This window comes from Mustela nigripes, chromosome 4, assembly GCF_022355385.1.
Source record: "Mustela nigripes isolate SB6536 chromosome 4, MUSNIG.SB6536, whole genome shotgun sequence".
NCBI classification, from domain to species: Eukaryota; Metazoa; Chordata; class Mammalia; order Carnivora; family Mustelidae; genus Mustela; species Mustela nigripes.
Window position 1 is genome coordinate 178048191 of NC_081560.1, and position 20757 is coordinate 178068947.

A 20757-nucleotide genomic window follows, 5' to 3' on the forward strand; every position below is an offset into this window, starting at 1 on the left:
GAAAGCTATTCTAGGTAGAAGAAGCAATATTAGCAGTATTGTAGAAGTGTGTAGCCATATAGTGAGTACTATGCAATGTCATTTTAAATATGCTTTACTTATGAAGGATAGCGTTTTCTTATTATCTCATTGGGAAGCTTGTTTTACTTAGTGATGTTACATTGTTTTGAATTTTCTCCAGGTAGTCTAACCCTCAATTAACTAATTCTTTTGTACCTCATTGTTGCTTAATTAATTCTGGTCAGTTCATTAGAAACAGTTTCTAGACGGCCAAAGAAAGCTTGTTGGGGCTTGAAATTGACCATATGAATCATTTCTCAGCCTTTTGACTAAGATCAAATACAGTATCTGTTCTTATCAGTTTAAAAATTGACCATATACTACTTAAATTTTTAGTACACACACACACACGTTAATACTTGTTGACATATTCAACGCAAAGCTAAGTGGCTAAAATATGGCTTTTATTTGTCTATTTGTTTCTAGAAATAAAATCGATGGACCATGATAGTGGCCAGTTATGTGAACTTCAAAAACAAAAGAGTGAATTAGTACAAGAATTACTTACTGTGCAGAGAAAACTTAAAGGTATTATCTTTATGAGCTAGTTTATTTTGCTGATGAATATAGTTACATATGCATAACGGGTCATATTATTCTTTCCAAGTATACTCACCTATTGAGATACAGTGTTATTGGTATAAAGATGAAACAGGTAAAACGTTAAAAAAAAGTATTAGATCTGATATTTTTAATGTCATAAATTTTGTCAAGATCTTTTTTTATGCCTGTAATTGCTATATTAAAATAGAAAATTAAGAATCATGAGTGCATACGTTTTATATAAAGCACTAAAAATTAAGAGTATTGTTCTTAAGAATGAACTCTTCTGTTTATTTTTTTAAAGATTGTAAGCGTTTTCTTAATTGTTTAGTTTTTGAAGATAAAAAGATTGAAGCCATTTGTACTACCAAATACCTAGAGGCAGAAAAAGCAAAGATCAATGAAAAGCCTCAAAATGATGCTGAGTGCTTAAGGTAAGAATTCCCTATTATATTTTGATATAAAATCTGGTAACTTTTCAAGTTGTCAAAGAGATTTCAGCATAAAGCTAAATGTAGGCTTTTTTTTTTTTTAAGTTCCAGATAAAGATATTAATTCCTTTTATGTGTATTGTGAAATATGCTAATGAGAAAAGGCTTCACTGGCTAAAAAGTGGTACATGTAAGTTTCACAGTGTATCGGGTTGATAATACTGAAATCAATTTTTTCTTTTACCTCATGGACTTAGTGTTACTCACATCCCAGCAGATTAAAACAAAGTTATTAGTTCCAAAACCTCCTTTCTATTATTCCTAACTTTTTTTTTTGAAGATTGATTGATTGATTAAAGAGAACAAGAGAGCACACAGAAGGAAAGGGAGAGGGAGAAGCAGACTGCCTGCAGACCAGTGAGCCTGATGTGGGGCTGGATCTCAGGACCCTGGAATCATGACCTGAGCCAAAGGCAGACACTTAACTGACTGAGCCACCCAGGCACCCCTTACTTTTTTTTTTTTTAAATGATTGAAATTATTTTTTATCGTTTTAAATTTGAGGGGGAAAAATCACAACCTACTATTTTACTTGAAATTTATTACTATTTGTTTTATGGTGAAAGAATGAAATATATTTTCTGTATGGAATATTGAGCTACTTTTTATGTATTTGGATAATGAAAGAATGGCTGGTGTTTGAAACAGCAGAGTCATACACACAAGGAGAAAACCTTCAGTTTGTTAATTTTACTATTGTTTATTAATAATTCAATGTTATATTTGCCAGCCTAATTTCAAAGAAGTTCATTTACGTTCTGGGCTAAATATAAGGAAAGAAACCTCATTACTGAATCTATGAGAAGCAAATGAAGCCTTCTTTTACATAAATCATATAGAAATATGTCCACTAGAGCTGAACAAATGCTTCATATTAGCTGTGTATTGCCTTAGGCCATAATTTTAGTAGATTGTGAGAAAATATTTGCAATTTAATTTTATGTTAAGTTTTATAAGCATGAAATATCAATCTCTTGGGTGATATGTGTGATGCAGAATGAGTTTCTGTAATGACAATCTGCTCATTGATTTTTTTACATTTTCAAAAATGATAGGGCCCACTGGTGACATGATAGTTAGTATTATAAGGGCTTCTGACATGAACTCCAGTTTTGTGGGTTTATCAATCATAAAAATTTGCCCTGGGTTAAAATTAAACACACAGAGTCTGTTAGAGAGTGTTTTTTCCTTCACAGATGGTGACAGAAGAAATTTGAATAAAAAGAAGCATTAGTCTTTATGCATTGTCCATTTTTTGCATTTTAGCACTTATCAAATGAAATGGCAATATTCACCAGTTCCCACTTTAAATTACTTAATACGTGTAGTTCAGTTTGCTTACTGGTATGTTCCATAATAGTAATTTCAAGTATAAAGAACAAGTCAAAGTGTTGAATATAAAGATTTTAGGAAATAAGGCCATAAACCTTATAATTAGTGCAAAAACAAGAAGCTAATAATGGTGAGACATTTATTCAATATCATGAAGGCCAAAATTAAGTTGGTTTTATCCCTAAATTTTGGAATATTCTTTTCCATCTGTGTGTTCAAATGCATACTGAATTCTGTTGCCTTTTTCTTAAATTTTCAGGTTTAATTACTATTGGTATAGATGCCATTTTTATAACAGGGTTTCTCAAATTTGGCAGTGTTAACATTTGGGGCCGGGTTACTCTTGGTTGCAAGAGGACAGCCCTATGTAATTTAAGATGTTTAGCAGCATTTCTGGCCTCGACCCACTGGATGCCAGCAGCATCTCCCACCCTCAGCTCTGACAACCAAAACTGTCTCCAGACATTGACAAATGTCCCCTGGACAGAGGGGGGTGGGAAAAATTGTCCCCAGCTGAGAACCAGTTTTATTTTAAGGTTATTATAGTTGTACTTCTACTTTTATTAAACTTTAACCAGTTAAGAAAGCAATTATAAAATTAATATTAGCTTATGTATATGCATTTATTGTTTCTACTTTTAGTAATTAGAAAATCTTACACATCTTTTATACTGTCTATATCATTAGAATTCTTTCATAATGATTATTTTTTAAATTAATCTGCCATGTTCAGATTATTTGTTGGACTCTGTCTTGATGCCATCCTTTAGTATAAAGAACTAGTACTCTTATTCACAGTGGTTTCATGGTCTCTCCTTTAGGTAACCATTTCCCGTTTATAAATACCAAGATGCTTATTTATTTAAAAGATTCTATTCTGAAGAGTGTGGGATCATTAATTAAATATGTTAAGGCAGCTAACTTGTAGAATATTGCTATGATTAACACAAGTCGAAGGTTGGGTTAAATTCATAAGAAGCTCCTAGAAGACTGTATAACTATGACTGATCTAGTTCTTTCATATAGTTCAGAGAGGATAGAAGAGATAAACCTTGGTTCTAGAGAGGCAGTAAGCATGGAGGTTAAGATTACAACCCCGTTAAAATCCCAGCTCTGCTATTTACTAGGTTAGTAACCTTGAACAAACAATTTAACTTGTCTGTCCTCAGTCTCCACATCTATAAAATGAGGTTCATTATAGCACCTACCTCACAAGATTATAGTAAAAATTAAATGACTTAAAAACCCTTAGAACAGTGCTTAGAACATAGTAAATGCTCTAAAATTAGATACAATTATAATGATATAATTACTTATAATTACATTTTTATTTCATATTATCCATGAGGATTTTATTACTTTCAAGCTTTTTTCTCATTTTTTTCTCTCAATTTCTCCCCATTGAGAATGATACTCACTGTGGGCTTTTTGTCAATAGCTTTTATGATATTGAGGTGTGTTCCCTTTATCCGTACACTGTGAAGAGTTTTAATCAAGAATTGGGATGTGTACTTTGTCAAATGCTTTTTTTGCATTAATTAGGAGGATCACGTGGTTCTTGTCCTTTCTTTTATTAATGTAGCATATCACATCGAGTGATTTGCTGATGTTGAACCACCCTTGCAGCCCTGGAATAAATCCTACTTGGACATGGTGAATAATTCTTTTAATGTACCGTTTTTCCTATTAGCTAGTATCCTGGTGAGAATTTTTGCATTCATGTTCATCAGGGATATTGATCTGAAATTCTCCTTTTTGGTGGGATCTTTGTCTGGTTTTGGGTTCAAGGTAATGCTAACCTCGTAGAAAGAGTTTGGAACTTTTCCTTCTTTTTTTTTTTTTTTTGAAACAACCTCAGAAGAATATGTATTAATTGTTCTTTAAATGTTTGATAGAATTCCTCTGGGAAGCCATCTGGCCATGGACTCTTGGTTATTGGGAGATTTTTTATTGCTGCTTCAATTTCCTTGCTGGTTATGGGTCTGCTCAGGTTTACTATTTCTTCCTGTTTCAGTTTTGATAATTTCTATGTCTCTAGGAATGCATCCATTTCTTCCAGATTGACCCATTTGTTGGCCTATAGTTATGCATAATATGTTTTTAAAATTGTTTGTATTTCTTCAATGTTTGTTGTGATCTCTCCTCTTTCATTCATAATTTTGTTTATCTGGTTCCTTTCTCTTTTCTTTTTGATAAGTCTGTTCAGGGGTTTAATGATCTTATTAATTCTTTCAAAGAATGAGCTCTTAGTTTCACTGATCTCTTCTACTGTTCTTTTGGTTTCTATTTCATTGACTTCTGCTCTTTTTTTTTTTTTAAAGATTTTATTTATTTATTTGACAGACAGAGATCACAGGTAGGCAGAGAGGCAGGCAGAGAGAGAGAGAGAGAGAGAGGGAAGCAGGCTTCCTGCGGAGCAGAGAGCCCGATGCGGGGCTCGATCCCAGGACCCTGAGATCATGACCTGAGCCGAAGGCAGCAGCCCAAACCACTGAGCCACCCAGGCACCCCGACTTCTGCTCTTTTTATTAATTCTCTTCTCATGCTGGATTTAGGCTTTATTTGGTATTCTTTTTCTAGCTCCTTTAGGTATAAAGTTAGGTTGTATATTTGAGACCTTTCTTGTTTCTTGAAAAAGTCTTTTATTACTATATACTTCCCTCTTAGGAGTGCCTTTGCTACATCCCAAAGGTTTTGAACAGTTGTGTTTTTATTTTCCTTTGTTTCCATGAATTATTTTAATTCTTCTTTAATTTCCTGGTTGACCATTTATTCTTAGTAGGATTCTCTTTAACCTCCATGTATTTGACATCTTTCCAAATTTCCTTTGTGATTGAGTTCAAATTTGAAAGCATTGCAGTCTGAAAATGTGTAGGGAATGATCCCAAACTTTTTGTGGTTTTTTTTTTTGATCCCAAACTTTTGATACCAGTTGAGACCTGATTTGTGATCAGTATGTGATCTAATCTAGAGAATGTTCCATGTACCCTTGAGAAGAGTGTGTATTCTGTTGCCTTAGGATGGAATGTTCTGAATATATCTGTGAAGTCCTTGTAGTCCGGTGTGTCATTCAAAGACCTTGTTTCCTTGTTGATCTTCTGCTTAGATGATCTGTTCATTGCAGTGAGTGGGATGTTAAAGTCCCCTAATATTATTGTATTATTATCAATGTATTTGTTTAATTTTGTTATTAATTGGTTTATATAATTGGCTACTCCCATGTTAGGGACATAAATATTTACAGTGCGTAGATCTTCTTGTTGGATTATGATATAATACCTTTATTTATGATACAGTATCCTTTCTCATCTCTTATTTCAGTCTTTGGTTTGAAATCTAATTTCATCTTTCTTTTAATGTCCATGAGCATGATAAATTGTTTTCTACCCCCATCACTTCAGTCTGGAAGTGTCTTTGGGTCTAAAAGGAGTCTCTTGCAGACAGCATATCAATGGGTCTTGCTTTTTTATCCAGCCTCATACCCTGAGTCTTTTGATTGGGGCATTTAGCCCATTTACATTCAGAGTAACTGTTGAAAGAAAGAAACTTAGTGACATTGTATTACCTCTAAATTCACTGGTTCTATATATTGTCTCTGTTCCTTTCTGGTCTATGTTACTTTTGGGCTCTCTCTTTGCTTAAAGGATTCTCTTTAATATTACAGGGGTGATTTAATGATCACAAATTCTTTGTTTCTGTTTGTCCTGGAAGCTTTATATCTCTCCTTCTATTTTGAATGACAGCCTTGCTGGATAAAGTATTCTTGGCTGCATATTTTTCTCATTTAACACCCTAAATATATCATGTGAGTCCTTTCTGGCCTGCCAGGCCTCTGTGGACAGGTCTTCTGCCAGTCTATTGTTCCTACCCTTGTAAGTTATGGACCTCTTGTCCCAAGCTGCTTTTAGGATTTTCTCTAGGTCTTCCATGCTTTTTTCAAGCCCAGCTAGTATCTTTATATTCATTATTCTGAACTCTAGTTCTGACATCTTACTTATATCCATACTGATTAGATCCCTGACCAATAGTACTGCCTCTTGTTCTCTTTTATGAGGTGAGTTTTTCTCTCTTGTTATTCTGTCTAGAGAAGAATATATGAATGAGGGGGAAAAAATACTACTGATCCCAGAGAAATATACACTAAACAAATCAGAAGAGACTCAAAACTTAAAAACAAATTTAAAAAAAAAAAGTATAATCAGGTCAACAGAATAGAGCAATACACTGGATCCTGTGTGTAGTTAGGTCTGTTTTTTTAGTAAACTAGATCCCAAAATTGTGAAGAAAGTAAAACTTACATATGTACAAAGATAAAATAAAATGAAATAAAAGGGTAGGTTGTACCTGTAAAAATGAAAATTAAAAAAAGACTTGCTGAAAGTGGTTGCTTTTCTATTTGTAGAATTGCAGCAATTCTTTTCTTAGATCTCGTTGATTTTGTAAGTATTCAGAATGATTTGATAGCTATCTAGTTGAATTCCCAGGACCAGACAAATCTAAGGTCTCTTATTCCTTCACCATCTTGGACTCCTTCCACCTGTCTTTTAAATGCATGAGATCCCAAAAGGTTAATCACTGAATCTTCTTTCTTTATATTCTTTATGGGCTACCTCATATGCTCTAATGATTTTAGTTATCACAGATAGATAATTTCCAAATATTTTTCCTAAATCCCTCTTTCTTGAATTCCAGTCCTGAATTCCCAACAGTTTAATATAAACATAGATCTGAAGTGATGTTGTGCTGATTAAATAAGCAAAAAAAAAAAAAAGCAAAAACAAAAGTCTTATCAGAGGTTCAAAGGTCTTATCTTGGGCAAACCACCCTGAACATGCCCAATCTGCCTAATCTCAAAAGCTAAGCAGGGTTGGGCCTGGTTAGTACTTGGATGGGAGAATTCAAAGGTCTTCATAATCTGGGTCCTTCCACTATCTTTTTTGCATTTTTATCACATACCCTAAACTACTAGTGCATCAGCATACTGTTTATGGAATTCTGAATATGACACAGGAACTCATACCTCTATCTTTTTTCCTTCTCCATGAGCTAAAATCTAACTTAGTCCTTAAGGCCCAGCTCACATGTCATTTTTTATGAGTTTTGCTCAAATCTAAAATGTAGCAGGCATTCTTGATGTATTTCTAATTCTCATCATTCTCACCCCACCCTAATCCATTATCAAGTTTTGTTGCTTTTACCTACAAAATGTTTCCTGAATCCTTCCAATTCTCTCTTCCCATTGCTAATGTTCTGGTTCTAGCCACCACTCTCTCTCACCTGGATCACAGTAATAATCTTCTGTTCCCCATTCTTCCATTTTTGCACCAGCCAATCCAATGAAATTGAATCATGTCATTGAAATCAGTCAAAGGCTTCATAACAAACATAATAAAACCTAACATCCTTAGTATGGTCCTATCACAATGTGGCCTCTGACCACCTCTCTTATGTTATTTTCAGCTGTGGTCCCCTCTTCATTCCCTTAAGCACTCCCAACTTTTTTCCACTTAAGGACCTCTTTTTCTGCCTTTCCTTGTCTTCAAATGATCTCTTAGCCCCTCTTCCTTTCTATCTCCTACCGATGTGGAACATACCCTGTCCTTTAGATTTCAATTGAAATTTTCCTCAGAGAAGCCCTCCCTTACCCTATGATCTAAATTTGTTTTTACTTTTTTTAATAACACCGTATATTTTTCCTTTATAGCACAGATTCTATTTTGTAATTATGTACTTACATGCTTTACTTTGTTAGTATCTGTGTCTGCCATGTGCTCCACAAGAAAAGAGATCTTGTCTACTTGGTTTACCATTGTGTATTCATGGGTACAGATATGGGTACAGAGCTTGGCATATAGTAGGCATTAAATAAATAAATGAATAAATGAGTGTAATAAGTTGTGAAAGCTTTCCTCTACTGTTCATTTCTCTGTGTTCATAGAGAGCATGCTTATAATTCTGTTATATCATTAATCATATTCTATAATAGGTATTTGTATCAATCTATCTCACTCAGTGGGGAATTCCGTTTACTTACTTTTCCTTTTTCTATCAGTCTCACATCTAGCACAGTCAAGGGCACATAGTGTTCAATAAATATTTGCTCCAGTGATTGAGTCTACATATAATTTTATTTTCAGTACAAAGAAGATACAAGTCCTTCACATATTTTCAATGTTATTTGCAAAGATGTGGTATATTCTCACCACTGGAATAGCCTGATGGAGTTCTTTTTCCACTCCTGATTTTTTCCTCCATATGGAAAAAGCTATATAGGTCTAATCCCTCCAGCCTTTCTCCAACACCTTCCTTTCTTTTTGGAAGGTGGGGAGGAGTGACTCAATCCGGCTGGTGAATTTGGAAGGGTGAACTGGAGCCTTGCCCCTTTTCTTTCCCTATTTCTTTGTAAGCTGGCCTGCCTCAGACAGTGTATGCTCCTCTCTGCTCCTCTGTCCCTTAAATTTTACAGTGCTAGGAGTACATAAGAGAGATTGTTGTATCCAATTGTGTCTGTAAAGATGTGCATTAGGTTAGTCAAATTCTGGGGTTCACTATTTAGTGAGCCCTTCGCTTGTAGATATAAGCCACATTCTCCAGTATTTGCTACATTTGTAGTAAATGTGATTGTTTTCTGCTTTCCTTATTTCTCAATTGGGCAGGAAAGAAGAATGTTATGTATTGGGCCCTTTCAAACTCCCAACACCTATTGTTTTTCTATTATTGCCCAACATCAGGGCCACCAAAATATAGCTCTTGATCATGACTTTTCATTTGCTCCAAATACTGACATACCAGACAACTTGAAACATTTCAGGAATTTTCCTTACCCATGAAACCTTTTTCTAGAATGCTTTTACATTTTCTGTAACCAGCATTTGTGCCTGTTTAATACATTGGGAAGTTTATTTCAGAAATGAAGCTGCAAAGTCAACAGCATGGGATTTTCCTTCTGAACTTTTGAAGATAGTGTGGTTTTGTGAAGAGATATTTACAATGGAAACTGCACGAAAGTTAATACTTACCTCCTACTGAGAGACTTTAAATGCATTTATATGAAGTAGTAAATCAGTGCTGTTGCCTTTTCAGTGAAAAGTCATCCAGTTAAGTTGGTTGTAGAGGTCACATTGATTGGTCCTTCAATTTATAAGAAGCCATAAATACATGATGGTATTCAAACACTCCCAACTTTTCTAAAAGATACCCAGATAAATATGTATATTTACACACATTTATTTTTTTTTATTTTACCAGATGGATATAGATGTTTTTAAATTATGAGACTAGGCTATGTAGACTGAATCCAAAATTCAAACACTGTGAAAATGTAAAACATCAAAGTCTCCTCTCTTATCACCTTATTCCAGAAATCCCCTGTGTAGCCATTGTTAAAAAGTTTGACATGTATCATTTCAGTTTATATCTGTGTGTGTGTGTGTGTGTGTGTGTGTGTGTGTGTGTGTGTGTGTGTACATACGTGCCATGTGTGTGCATTTAGCATAAAGTGGGATCAGAATTACTGGTCTGTAATTTGCTCTATTACTTAGCAAAATATTATAGATATTTCCCATATTAGTTTGCGCTGATCAGCTTCATTCTTCTTTAATGCCAGTATATGGAAATGCCATATTGATGTAGCCTTTCTACCACTGACAGATATGTAAGAGTTTCTACATTTTTGTAATTGAAGACTTTTTACACATGTATCTTTAAATACTTGTGTGAGTGTTTCTGTAACATTATTAGAATAAGCATTATTTAGTAGAGTAATAAGAATTATAATCCTAGCTGCCCAGAGGAAATAATGCACAGGTACCTTGCAGTGCTTTGTAATATCAACAAGAATGAACTCCAAGTTGGTAAGTGTAGTAAGATCTCAGCATTAAAGTTTCTGGAAAATACCAGTCAAATAATTATATACCTGTAGCCAATCCATTTCTCTCTTTTTTTAACATTTATAAAATATGAAAATCCCCATTTAATTCCAGGATTATTCTTAGCTATGTATTTTGTTGACTATTTCTGTTGACTCTGCATCTTTTCTAGTAAAACTTCATCATTTATTCACTAACAGAAGTGTCTCTACAGCATTGATTATGTAGCCTTCAAGCTAATAGAGATCTCCTGTTTTGTGAATTCTTGGCACATACTATAGTTACTAAAGCTTCTAAGTAAATACAAGGGAAATTTTGATGACAGAATCAATTGATTATTTTAAACATTATATTCCAATGTAAATGTGACTATTTGTAAATGTTTCTAAACTTTGAAATAATTTTGTTTATTGCAGAAGCCATGTATAAATGTTAAAGTAATCATTTTCAAAAATCACTCATGTCTTTAATAGAAAACAAATTTTTTCCATTTTCATATTTTTACCTTTATGAACTACCCCTTTTGGTAAGGGAGTAGGAAGATAAGAGGAAATATGTGGTTTAAAAAGAGGCCTAATTCAGCTCACCCAGGATTTGGAATAATGGAGATGCTGTTGGGACACATCCCCTGTTTACCTCCTTCTAAGCAGTTCTCTCTGGTTTGGCCTGACACACCTATGAAGGCTGTGACCTGTCTGCTGGTGGCCTGGACTGGGGGAAGGCGTAATTAGAACACTGAAATTCTGGTTTCACACATTCAACTTTTAAACCTACTTTCAGAAATAAATTGTATATGAAAGAGGATGACCTGTATGTCTTCAAAAATAGTGTGTTTGTGTTTAAATTTCACTAAAATATTTTCATATGAATTAATACAGAGAAAGACTATTAGGAAAATCAAGCCATGGAAACACTAGCAAAAAGTAAAAAGAACTACTTAGTAAACGTCTGGTGTGATTAAGGAAACCAAAAAGGATAAAATTAATACACTTAATATATAAGATTTAAAATTCATGTGTCGAGGAAGTTCAGCATGGAATGGTGAACTGGGAGAAATTTATAGTAGTTACAACAAAGAATAACAGCATGCCAAGTAATCAACTGCGAAGAAGAAATAGTCAGAAAACACTAAAATCAACAGTTTTCATTCATGTATTTATCCAACAAACATGCATTGAATGCATACTTTGTGTCTAACGCTGTACAAGTTAGTAGGGATACCAAGACGAATAAGTGAGATGCAAATTAAAACCACTGAACATCATTTTTCTATCAAATTTTGAAAGACATTCTTAAGTGACCATACTGAAGTTGGCAAGGGTGCGGTACAGAGATAATTCTTACATTGCTGAGACAGTATACATTGCATATATTCCAAATGCAATTTGGTGTCCATAAATCACTGAAAGCATCTTAAAAATGTTTATGTAATTTAACCTAAAAATTACACTTACGAGTTCTATCCAAAGGAAAATAATTCTAAGTACAGAGGAAACTTTATGCACAAAGGTGTTCACAGAAATGTTATTTATGGTACAGAAAAAAACAGGAACAACTTAATTGCTATACCATAAATGAACAATTAAGTTAATTCTGGTGTCGCCACTTGGACTACTACATATTTCTCTTATATGGTATTAATTGGCATGTGTAATTAACTGAGAAAAATATAAGTGTTAACATTAGGCAAAAGAAAAAAAACTAGAAATAAAATTACATAATCACCATTATGTGGAAACAGAAGACCATGACGACATATACCTAAATTTCAATATCATTTGAGTTTGTGTTTTAGGACTTTGGGTGAAATTTTTCCTTCTTTCCACTGAGTACTTGTGTACAGTTCTGTAGCTAAAATGAGTATTCTTTTAGTAAGTTCTTTTAGTAAAATATACCTAAATTTTATTATCATTTGAGCCTGTGTACTAGGACTTTGGCTGAAATTTTCCCTTCATTCTACTTAAATAGTACTTGTGTACAGTTCTATAGCTAAAAAGAATGTTCTTTTAGTAAAGCCTTTTCTAGAATACTTAGCAGTAACTGAAAAAAAAACTGGAATTGGCAAAAAAAAAAATCACAAAAATACACGAAACATAAGTCTTGCACAACTAACTATAGCAGTATTGGCCCATTCTTGTCATTATTTGATGATTCAGAGAAAGGTGACAATAACCAATGCAAACTGCCCTGAGTTATTGTGCAGCAGGTGAAGGAAGTCCTTCTTGACTCCTGTAGGCAATCAGTCTATGCACTGAAGCGTGAGATCTGCTTAGCATTATATAGCTTTGGCTAGCTGCAAATGTTTTAGTATTCATACCATTATTATCCAGCCTCTTTTAAAGCTGGCAACAGCAATTTTTTCTTTAAGTGCAGATCTAAATTCTACAGCCTGATTATATGCTGAATAGTGAAATACTTCCTATAATTCCCTCTAAATGCCCTCCTTAATTTCAGTAGTCTCTCATTCTCATGGTTAGCTAACTGAAAGGGAAAGTGGTCCACCGCCCAGCTCTGAGGGCATGAAACATCTCACGGAACCTGCAGTTCATTTAAACTGAAAAGGGGGAGGAGCGAGTGTGGATGGTGCAGTGGAAGAAAGATGGCTACCATTTTATTTGAAGAGATAAATATATTCAAATGAAGCCTGAAGTACATTGTATAGCTCTCCACAGTACATTCTAATTCTCCATTTAACCTTCCACTTACTCTTTAAAAATATTCATTACAAGTTTTTTTATGCTTATGTAAACATCTAATGCTCAAAATTAATAACTTGTTCTATCTTTCCTACTTGAGCATTCCTTCGGAATTCCTATTTACTACTAAATTCATCAAAGTTCAGGACACAATGAAGTTCACATGTATAGGGTATTATTTCCTCTTCCATCCCTACAATTATTATGTTTTTCTTCCCTATGTGTAAGTTGTAAAGTATAAAAATACAATGATGTACTTACTGTATGGTGACTAAACTAACACAATAAAAAACATTTTAAAAATACGGCATTGACTTTGTTTATATGTACCAGATCCATTTTCATTTTTTTGCACATGGATAATCAGTTGTCCCAGCAACATTTATTGAATGGTTTCCTCTTCCTCTAGTGATCTACAATGTGACATCTGGTATTAAAAAAAATAATAATAATAAATTTTTTAAAAAAAGAAAGATACTGGTCATTAAAAAATAAAAATAATAATTCTGTTTCATTGGTCAGTTCATTCCTTACTGCTCAGAACTGCCTTAATTACTACTAAATGCATACTATTCCATTTTAAATATTTAATTACTCTTAATTTATAATGAGTCATGATACAAAGTAGGATGCCTCCCTTTGTCTTTTTTTTTTTTATCTTCTCAAGGGTTTATTGTTTATATTTAGCTCTTTGCTTTTTATGTACATCTCTGAATCAATTTATCATATCCATGAAAATCTGTTGAGATTTGGTTACAATTGCACTTATCATTATAGTTACTTTTAAGAGACTTTCTATCTTTATGAAACTGAGACTTCCTGTCTATGAACTTAGGATATCTCAATTTGTCTTTAAAATATCTTTTAATAAAACTTTATAATTTTCTGTTTATTGATCTTTCACATCTTTGGTAAGTTTTAATTTTAGGTACCTTGTAGTTTAAGATGCTGTTGTAAATGGTATGTTTATTTTATGTGGTATGTTCTAATTGTTTATTGCTGGTACGTGAAAATATATACAGGTTTTTGTATGTTGACTTTATGGCCACTGTCTTTGCTAAACTGTTTCTTAAAATAATTATTACAGAAGATTTAAAACACATTCAAAGGTAAAAGAGAAAAATATAATGAATTGTATGTACTCATCACTCAACTTTAACAGTTCTCCCTTTACGGCCGATCTTGCTTCATCTCTCTCTACTTGTTTTTCTGCTTTATTACTTGAAGCAAATCATATATATCATATAATTCATAGGTGTCATTTTTTTTTGTTTGTCTGAATTTTGTTCAAATTAGGTCTACACATGATAATCAGTTGATAAGTCTTTTAAATCTCTTTTATCTTGAAGATCCCCCTTTTCTTTTTTAACTTGTAATTTATTTGTTGAGGAAATTAATTTTTTTATTATGTAGAGTTTCCCTTGATTTGGATATAGTTGATAATATTCCCTTTTGTAGGATTAAATCTGTTTGATGTATATGTGTGAGTTGGTAATTGGATCTAAAAACTTGATCACATTTAGGCTGAAATTTTTTTTTTTTCCTTTTTTGGCAAAGCTGTATCATAGGTGGTGGTATTTTTCCATCAGGAGGCCTAGTGCCTCTTGTTTTGGAGGTATTAGTGGCCACAAGTGCTCAGTTCTTGGTGACTATCTGATTATTTTTTATATTTTTTTCTGTGACCTAGACTAAATTATGCTTCAGAAGTAAACCGCTCTTACAATGAGTGTTTATTTCTGCTCACACTTCATACATGTTCATTGGGCATTAGCCACACTTCTGGATCTTTATTCTGTAACCAAGTGTGAAGGAGCAGCCTCTATGGCATATAGTCATATCCTTGTCAATACTTGGAATTCCTTGTTTTTCATTTTAGCTCTTCTGGTGGGTGTGTAATAGCATTTTATTGTGTTTTTCTTTTGTATTTCCTTGATAACTAACAACGTTGAGCACCTTTTCATGTTTTTGTTAGCCATTGTAGATCTTTTGTGAATGATAATCTGGTAGAGATTTGTGCCGGAGGGGAGGGCGAATGCCCCTTTTCCATTGTGTTTTCTTTTTCTTATTGACTTGTAGTTCTTCATGTATTATGGACACAATCTCTTGTCTCTGCTGACTTTTACCTATGGTGGCTCGCCTTCTTGAGTGCTTGGTGATCTTTGATTGTGAGCTCCTGGTTTTCTCTTAATCACTGGGAATCCTGTAGGTCTAAATATGTTAAACTTTCCTTCAGAGAGATTTTCTTTTGCTTCTGCGAATACACAGGGAATGCTACTGACCTAAAACCCTTTCAGACTTTCCTTAAGGGTTGGAGCTCAGCAGAGGTTCAAGTCTCTCTATTCACTTCACCTTGTGGCTGGCCCAGCCAGCGTAGGTTTGTGAGATCAGTGTTGCTCCCTTGGGGGCAGCCTCATCTGCCCCCTGCCCTGGCTTTCTGCCTCTCCAGTCGCAGTCCATGGCTTTTCTTTAAGTTTTTCTTTTTGGAAGGAATATTAGTCCTAATGCTAGAAATAGAGGACAATTTTTCACTATTTTTTTTACATTAAATATAGACATAAAATATTTGTTTAAATTTCCAAATATTCAAAGGATTAAAGACTTAATAGGAAGAAAGACATTGATATTGCTTTCTCGCTCTAAAATTAAAATATATTTTTAATTACATATGTGTACTATAAAGTTAATGTTTAATTTTAGTTCAAGAAGAAATCTCAGAGGTCATTTTTTCCTGTAATTAAAATTTTGCAGGTGAAGTTCAGAGAGGCTAAATGATTTAGCCAAGGTTTTTCAGCTTGTTAGTGGCCAGGACTCAAACAGCGCTCTTCAGACAGTACTATATTTTTCCCCACCAAAATGTGTTGCTCTTTTAATTAACCTAAAATTGTCTATTATTTGTTTAGTCTGCCTTATTTTCTTTATGGAGGTTTTTTTTTTTTTAACTTCTTCACAATATTATATAGTCTTTCTAGAAGTATAGAGAATTGAAATTTCTTTCCAAATTCTTTAGTGTTAAAATTCTGATGGTAGAATGATGATGATAAAATTCTGACTACAGTTATAAATCTGCCTCTATCCATAGGATTAAAAAAATATTATAAAAGTTTATTGCTGAACTCATAGGGTGAATTTTTCCTTTAAAACAGACTTAAAAAAGAATTAGAACTTTATAAGGAAGATGACATGCAAAGTGCTTGGGAAGCTCTCCAAACAGAAATAGAAGTTTTGGAGTTGGTAAGCCACCACTGATTAACTTCTCTTCAGCATGCTTTTCCCTACTGGCAAGAGTAGGTTTGCTGGGATACATATCACTGAACTAGTGCTTTGCCATTCACAGGGATTTTCACTAGATACAAAAAAATAAAATAGCAACAAGAAGCAAAACTAAAGTCCGGATATAAATCTCTGAAGTGTTTTGAGTTCCTGGAGAGTTAGGTGCTACATAAAGCAAATTTATATTCAAAGATAATATGTACAATTTCAACCTAAGTTAAAAAAAAAATCCAAACCTGACCTTTCAACATTCTCTTGACTGAAACCGTTATTAGAGGATTAATGCACTGAAGGAGTTTTAACTATCATAATGCTTAAAAGCTTTTTGTTTTTGATAGGCATAAATTATACTTTTATTACATTTGATCCTAAAACTTTCTTATTACGATTTTTTATGATCTCAAGAACTTTGGATTCAATTATTGGAAACTTATTTTCGGATTGTGTGGGAGCACTTTAAATTGCTTTTAACCTCTTACTTTGGTTGTTTATAAAATGAATGTAGTATTTGCCACACTCCATTTTAATGGAAGACATATATAGCTACCTTTAAAATATGTTAAAATGTAATTTTAATTTAGTACATTACATATTGTTTCTTTATTTTCTGTAAACATTTCATGTTTAAAAATGTTCCAGTAGCTTATGTCAGGATTTATTTATATTTTTATAAAAACTTTCAAGAAGAAGATTTTAAAATGCCCAGTTATTGTTACGTTAAATTTACATGAACTTTATGGAATTCCATTATTAGGAATTTAATTTTCCTCATGAATAATTTCTGTATTTTTCTTTTCAGACATTGGCACAGAAGGATCTTCAGGAAAATAAATAACTTGTGGAGAGCTGACCAAAGCTATCCAAAGTTTGATGAAAGCATCTTAAAATCAAATCTTTGTGATAGATACACGAACAATACCCATTACAACAGATTTTTGTGGAAAACGTGAGGTTCAGAATGTTCAAAGTTGTTGCTACCTAGAATTGGTATATTAGCACTTTAAAAATGTAATTTTTTTGTCTTGTTATGTGCTGGAACTTTAAAGCTCTTTATAGGGTTTGATTTTGTTTCTAAAGGAAGAAAAAAGGACAGGTGGATACTGTGTTCTCCGGCTTCTTATCTCCCTTGACCCTTAAGCTGATATGTACTTTCTGATGTTCATTTTTTGTTGCAGTTTACCTTGGGTCCAATCACACAATGGGAGAGAGAAATGATCAGATTATTGACTCAATTTTGTCCCTGCCATTTCCACCAACAAAGATGTTCACTTTCATTTTAATCCTTCTCCCATTTTAAAATGTTTGTTGACAAAGGTCCTTGGTGGCCTTTCATGTGCAAAAGCCAGTTTTCTGCTCTTTTCTCTAGATGTGTCTGTGGAGTTAAGTTTGGGGCTCCTGCTGCCTTTGCCAGCTTCCTGCCTGGCAGTTTTCTTTCTGATGCCGGTGTTGGTAAAATGAAATAAGTCATCCACCTGGGAATGTACATAATCTCCTGAGGGGCCTCAGGATTCATTTTTGCTGAAACATGGCAACTAAAACTCATGTTTATATCAGACTTGGTATTTCCACCAAATTTGCAGCATCGTGTAGCTTTCTGTGATTTGCCCTCCTGTGTAGGAAGAAAGGTGTATTTTCCCTCGTCTCTAAAAAAGTGTATGGAAACTGTCCAACAAAGCCCTAAATTGTGGTCGGTGTGGGGAGGGAGACAAAATCTGGAGATATATTTCAAAGTACTCAGTGAAAAATGTTAGATCATTTTTTCTTTTGTGGTTATAGCTGAATGAGTTTAACATCAACTATGAAATGTTTGCAAATGTCTTCTCTCTACCAATGATAAGGTGGTCTAGTTTCAGAACAAGGCTTATTTTGGGATAACTTTCTGTATATGTTGTTTTATACTCTTATTTTTTAAAAATCGGTAAAGTTAAAACTCTCCTTTGAGATGTGTTGCAATTGCCATCTGTTTAAATAATTTTCATTTTCAGAAGTGATTTCTTATTTTGATTCCTTAAATATTTGATAGTAAATTACTTTTGCCTAAGAAGAAAACAGTTAATGGTACCAGGGAATTACATTCTATTTTATATATGCAAATATAGAGTAGAAAATGGTTATTGGGATTAGTCATGACTTTAGTTCTGTCTTATTTTATTCCATTTATCTAAATTCTTAGTCTCATGAAATCTACTTATTATATGTGTATTATATTATTAATATGCTGAGTTTACAGATAAAGCTTTTTCACTTACCAATAATTTTTGTTCATTATTGGTTTTGTAACTAAATATTAATGTGAACTATAGATCTGTCACATATTTGCATTACTAACACGCAATGACATATATGCAGAATAAACTCTTTACTGATACAACTATCTTTTCATATGGTATCATGTAGGCTATCAGGATTAAATATTCAGTAATGGAATCAGGATTCATATGAACTGAGTTTGGGAAAAAAAATGGAAGTTTCCTTATTTTAAAATTCCTATTTTAAGACTTAAACTAGTTTTTAAACAATCAAATGTGTGATTTTTTTTTTTTTTGCGCTATGTGGTGGAGTCATACAAAGCACTGCCCATGCGATACCAAGTCAGAATAACTAGGACCACCAGAATCAATGTAATCAAAGGAACAGGTTCACTGAACAAAGGAAGTACAACAATCAATAGAGAGCACTGGGTGTGTTGAAAAAATAATGAATACTGTTAATGCTGAAAATAAATAAAAAATAAATTAAAAAAAAATAAATCTAGTGTACTAAACTAAACTGCACTGTCAGTGTAATAAACCAGCAGTAGATTTGGTCCATTTTTAGTTTTCTTAAGATAGTATTCATAAACCTCTTAAGTTGGAAAAATAACTAAAATTTCTGGGTAAAAAAGTGTGTCTCAGACTGACTATAATTATTTGGGAAGCAGGACTTTGGCTATTCAGAAAGGCAGTTTTTAAATGAATGCTCATTCGTTAAGCAAATAATTCACTAAATTTCCTTATGCTTAGTCATAGCCAAGGCTCAAACTAACCGGGAGTAAGAGTGCTCCACGCTTCTGGGCACAGCATTACAGTCCTTCACTGTGACAGAAGTTCTTCCAGAAGCAACTTTCTAATTCTCAGCTCTCCGTTGGGGATAATAGGAGGATGTATAGATAGTTTGCTGCATATTTTTCCCTGCTGATTAAGGGCACTATTTGGTTAGGGGAAAAACAGCAACAAAATTATAGGGTGTGGAGTGTGACCACTGGACTAGAAATTCCTTTCTTCCTTCCCTACCTTGATTATGAAATGGAAGGAAAAAAATCAAAGAAAAGGAAAAGCTTTAAGGTGAATACAGTCAGTAAGATGTGTACATACTACTCATTGTTTTGTCAGTAGTAGTGTTTTCTCTTGTAAAAGAAACAAAAATGGAGGAGTCCTTCGCCTGCCTTTTTTCTCCTTGAACCCTGAGAAACCATGATGAGATGTTAAAAGTCTAAGATAAGGTCGAAGTCATAGAATTATAATGAATTGGAATCTAGAAATGTCTTAAAAGAGAGGCAGTTGAGATTGGTAATTTATCGTGGAGTGGAAACTATGCTGTGACAAATCTACTGAGTCTCTCACCAGAAGGGTAATTCAGCCGGCCTGCTGCAGATGGACCGGCTGATAGCTTGCACGGGACAGGCCCTGTTCTCAGCATACACTCTGCACAAAGCCCCTTTCTATTTCATACCAATCAATCACACATAACTGTGTCACATTATTATGAATAAGTCGTTTATTTGCAGTCCAGTAAACAGTTGCAGTTCAGTGACATGATTAGAAATAAATATGATATGATTTTTTAAATCCTGGGTGTACAAGGGTAAGGTGTTCTGTCATTCAAATATTTATTTATGGCATAACATTTGAAATTTGAAGTTGTTCAGTGTTCTAAAAAATATTTTAATATGTGAAACAAATCTTTTTTAGGTCAACTTTGATGTTTCTTCTTGACTCTTCTCTCCTTTGTCATCCAGAAAAATTCAAGAGAAGCAAATACATTTGCCTTTCAGAGTCAAGTTCAGAACATTTTCTGTCAAGTGAAATTTTTTTTCAGGATGTGAACTAAAAAAAATGAAAAATATTTTTTGTCATTAGCCTGAAGCAGGGATTAAGTCTTGGAGTTTTGTGGCCCTTTTATCTTAAGACAACAGATTTTTTTTTTTTTTTAATGGAAGAACAGGGAAGGTGAAATTATCTTTGAAAATGTTAGAGGTAGGAATGTATAATTGGTTGCATTTATACTTTCTAAACATTATATTTTCAAGTTAGGTACGTTTTTGCTTGGCCTGCTAATAATCTAATCATCATGCCTGAAGAAGCTTTAGTTTTTTAATTTATTTTACTGACATTTGGCCAAAAGACAATATTGAGATAGCACTGACTAATATATGAAAGAAATAATGTAATCATTCTTCCTGTTCTGTAAGGGAGTATGGGGATTTCATTTGTTTATTTGTTGTCCATTATACTGATG

The 20757-nt window shown here is 33.5% G+C and overlaps 1 protein-coding gene and 1 pseudogene across 1 annotated transcript in view; both read left to right on the forward strand.

Moving 5' to 3' along the window:
* The window catches only part of CCDC172 (coiled-coil domain containing 172), a 52877-nt gene extending 35782 nt beyond the window's left edge, over positions 1-17095 (forward strand). The window contains exons 5-8 of the mRNA XM_059395930.1: positions 487-588; positions 935-1037; positions 16134-16221; positions 17060-17095. Of these exons, the coding sequence (XP_059251913.1) occupies positions 487-588; positions 935-1037; positions 16134-16221; positions 17060-17095 (329 nt within the window). The remainder of the gene's footprint in view (positions 1-486; positions 589-934; positions 1038-16133; positions 16222-17059) is intronic.
* Positions 310-414, forward strand: LOC132016931 (U2 spliceosomal RNA; annotated as a pseudogene).
* Positions 17096-20757: the final 3662 nt, after the last annotated feature.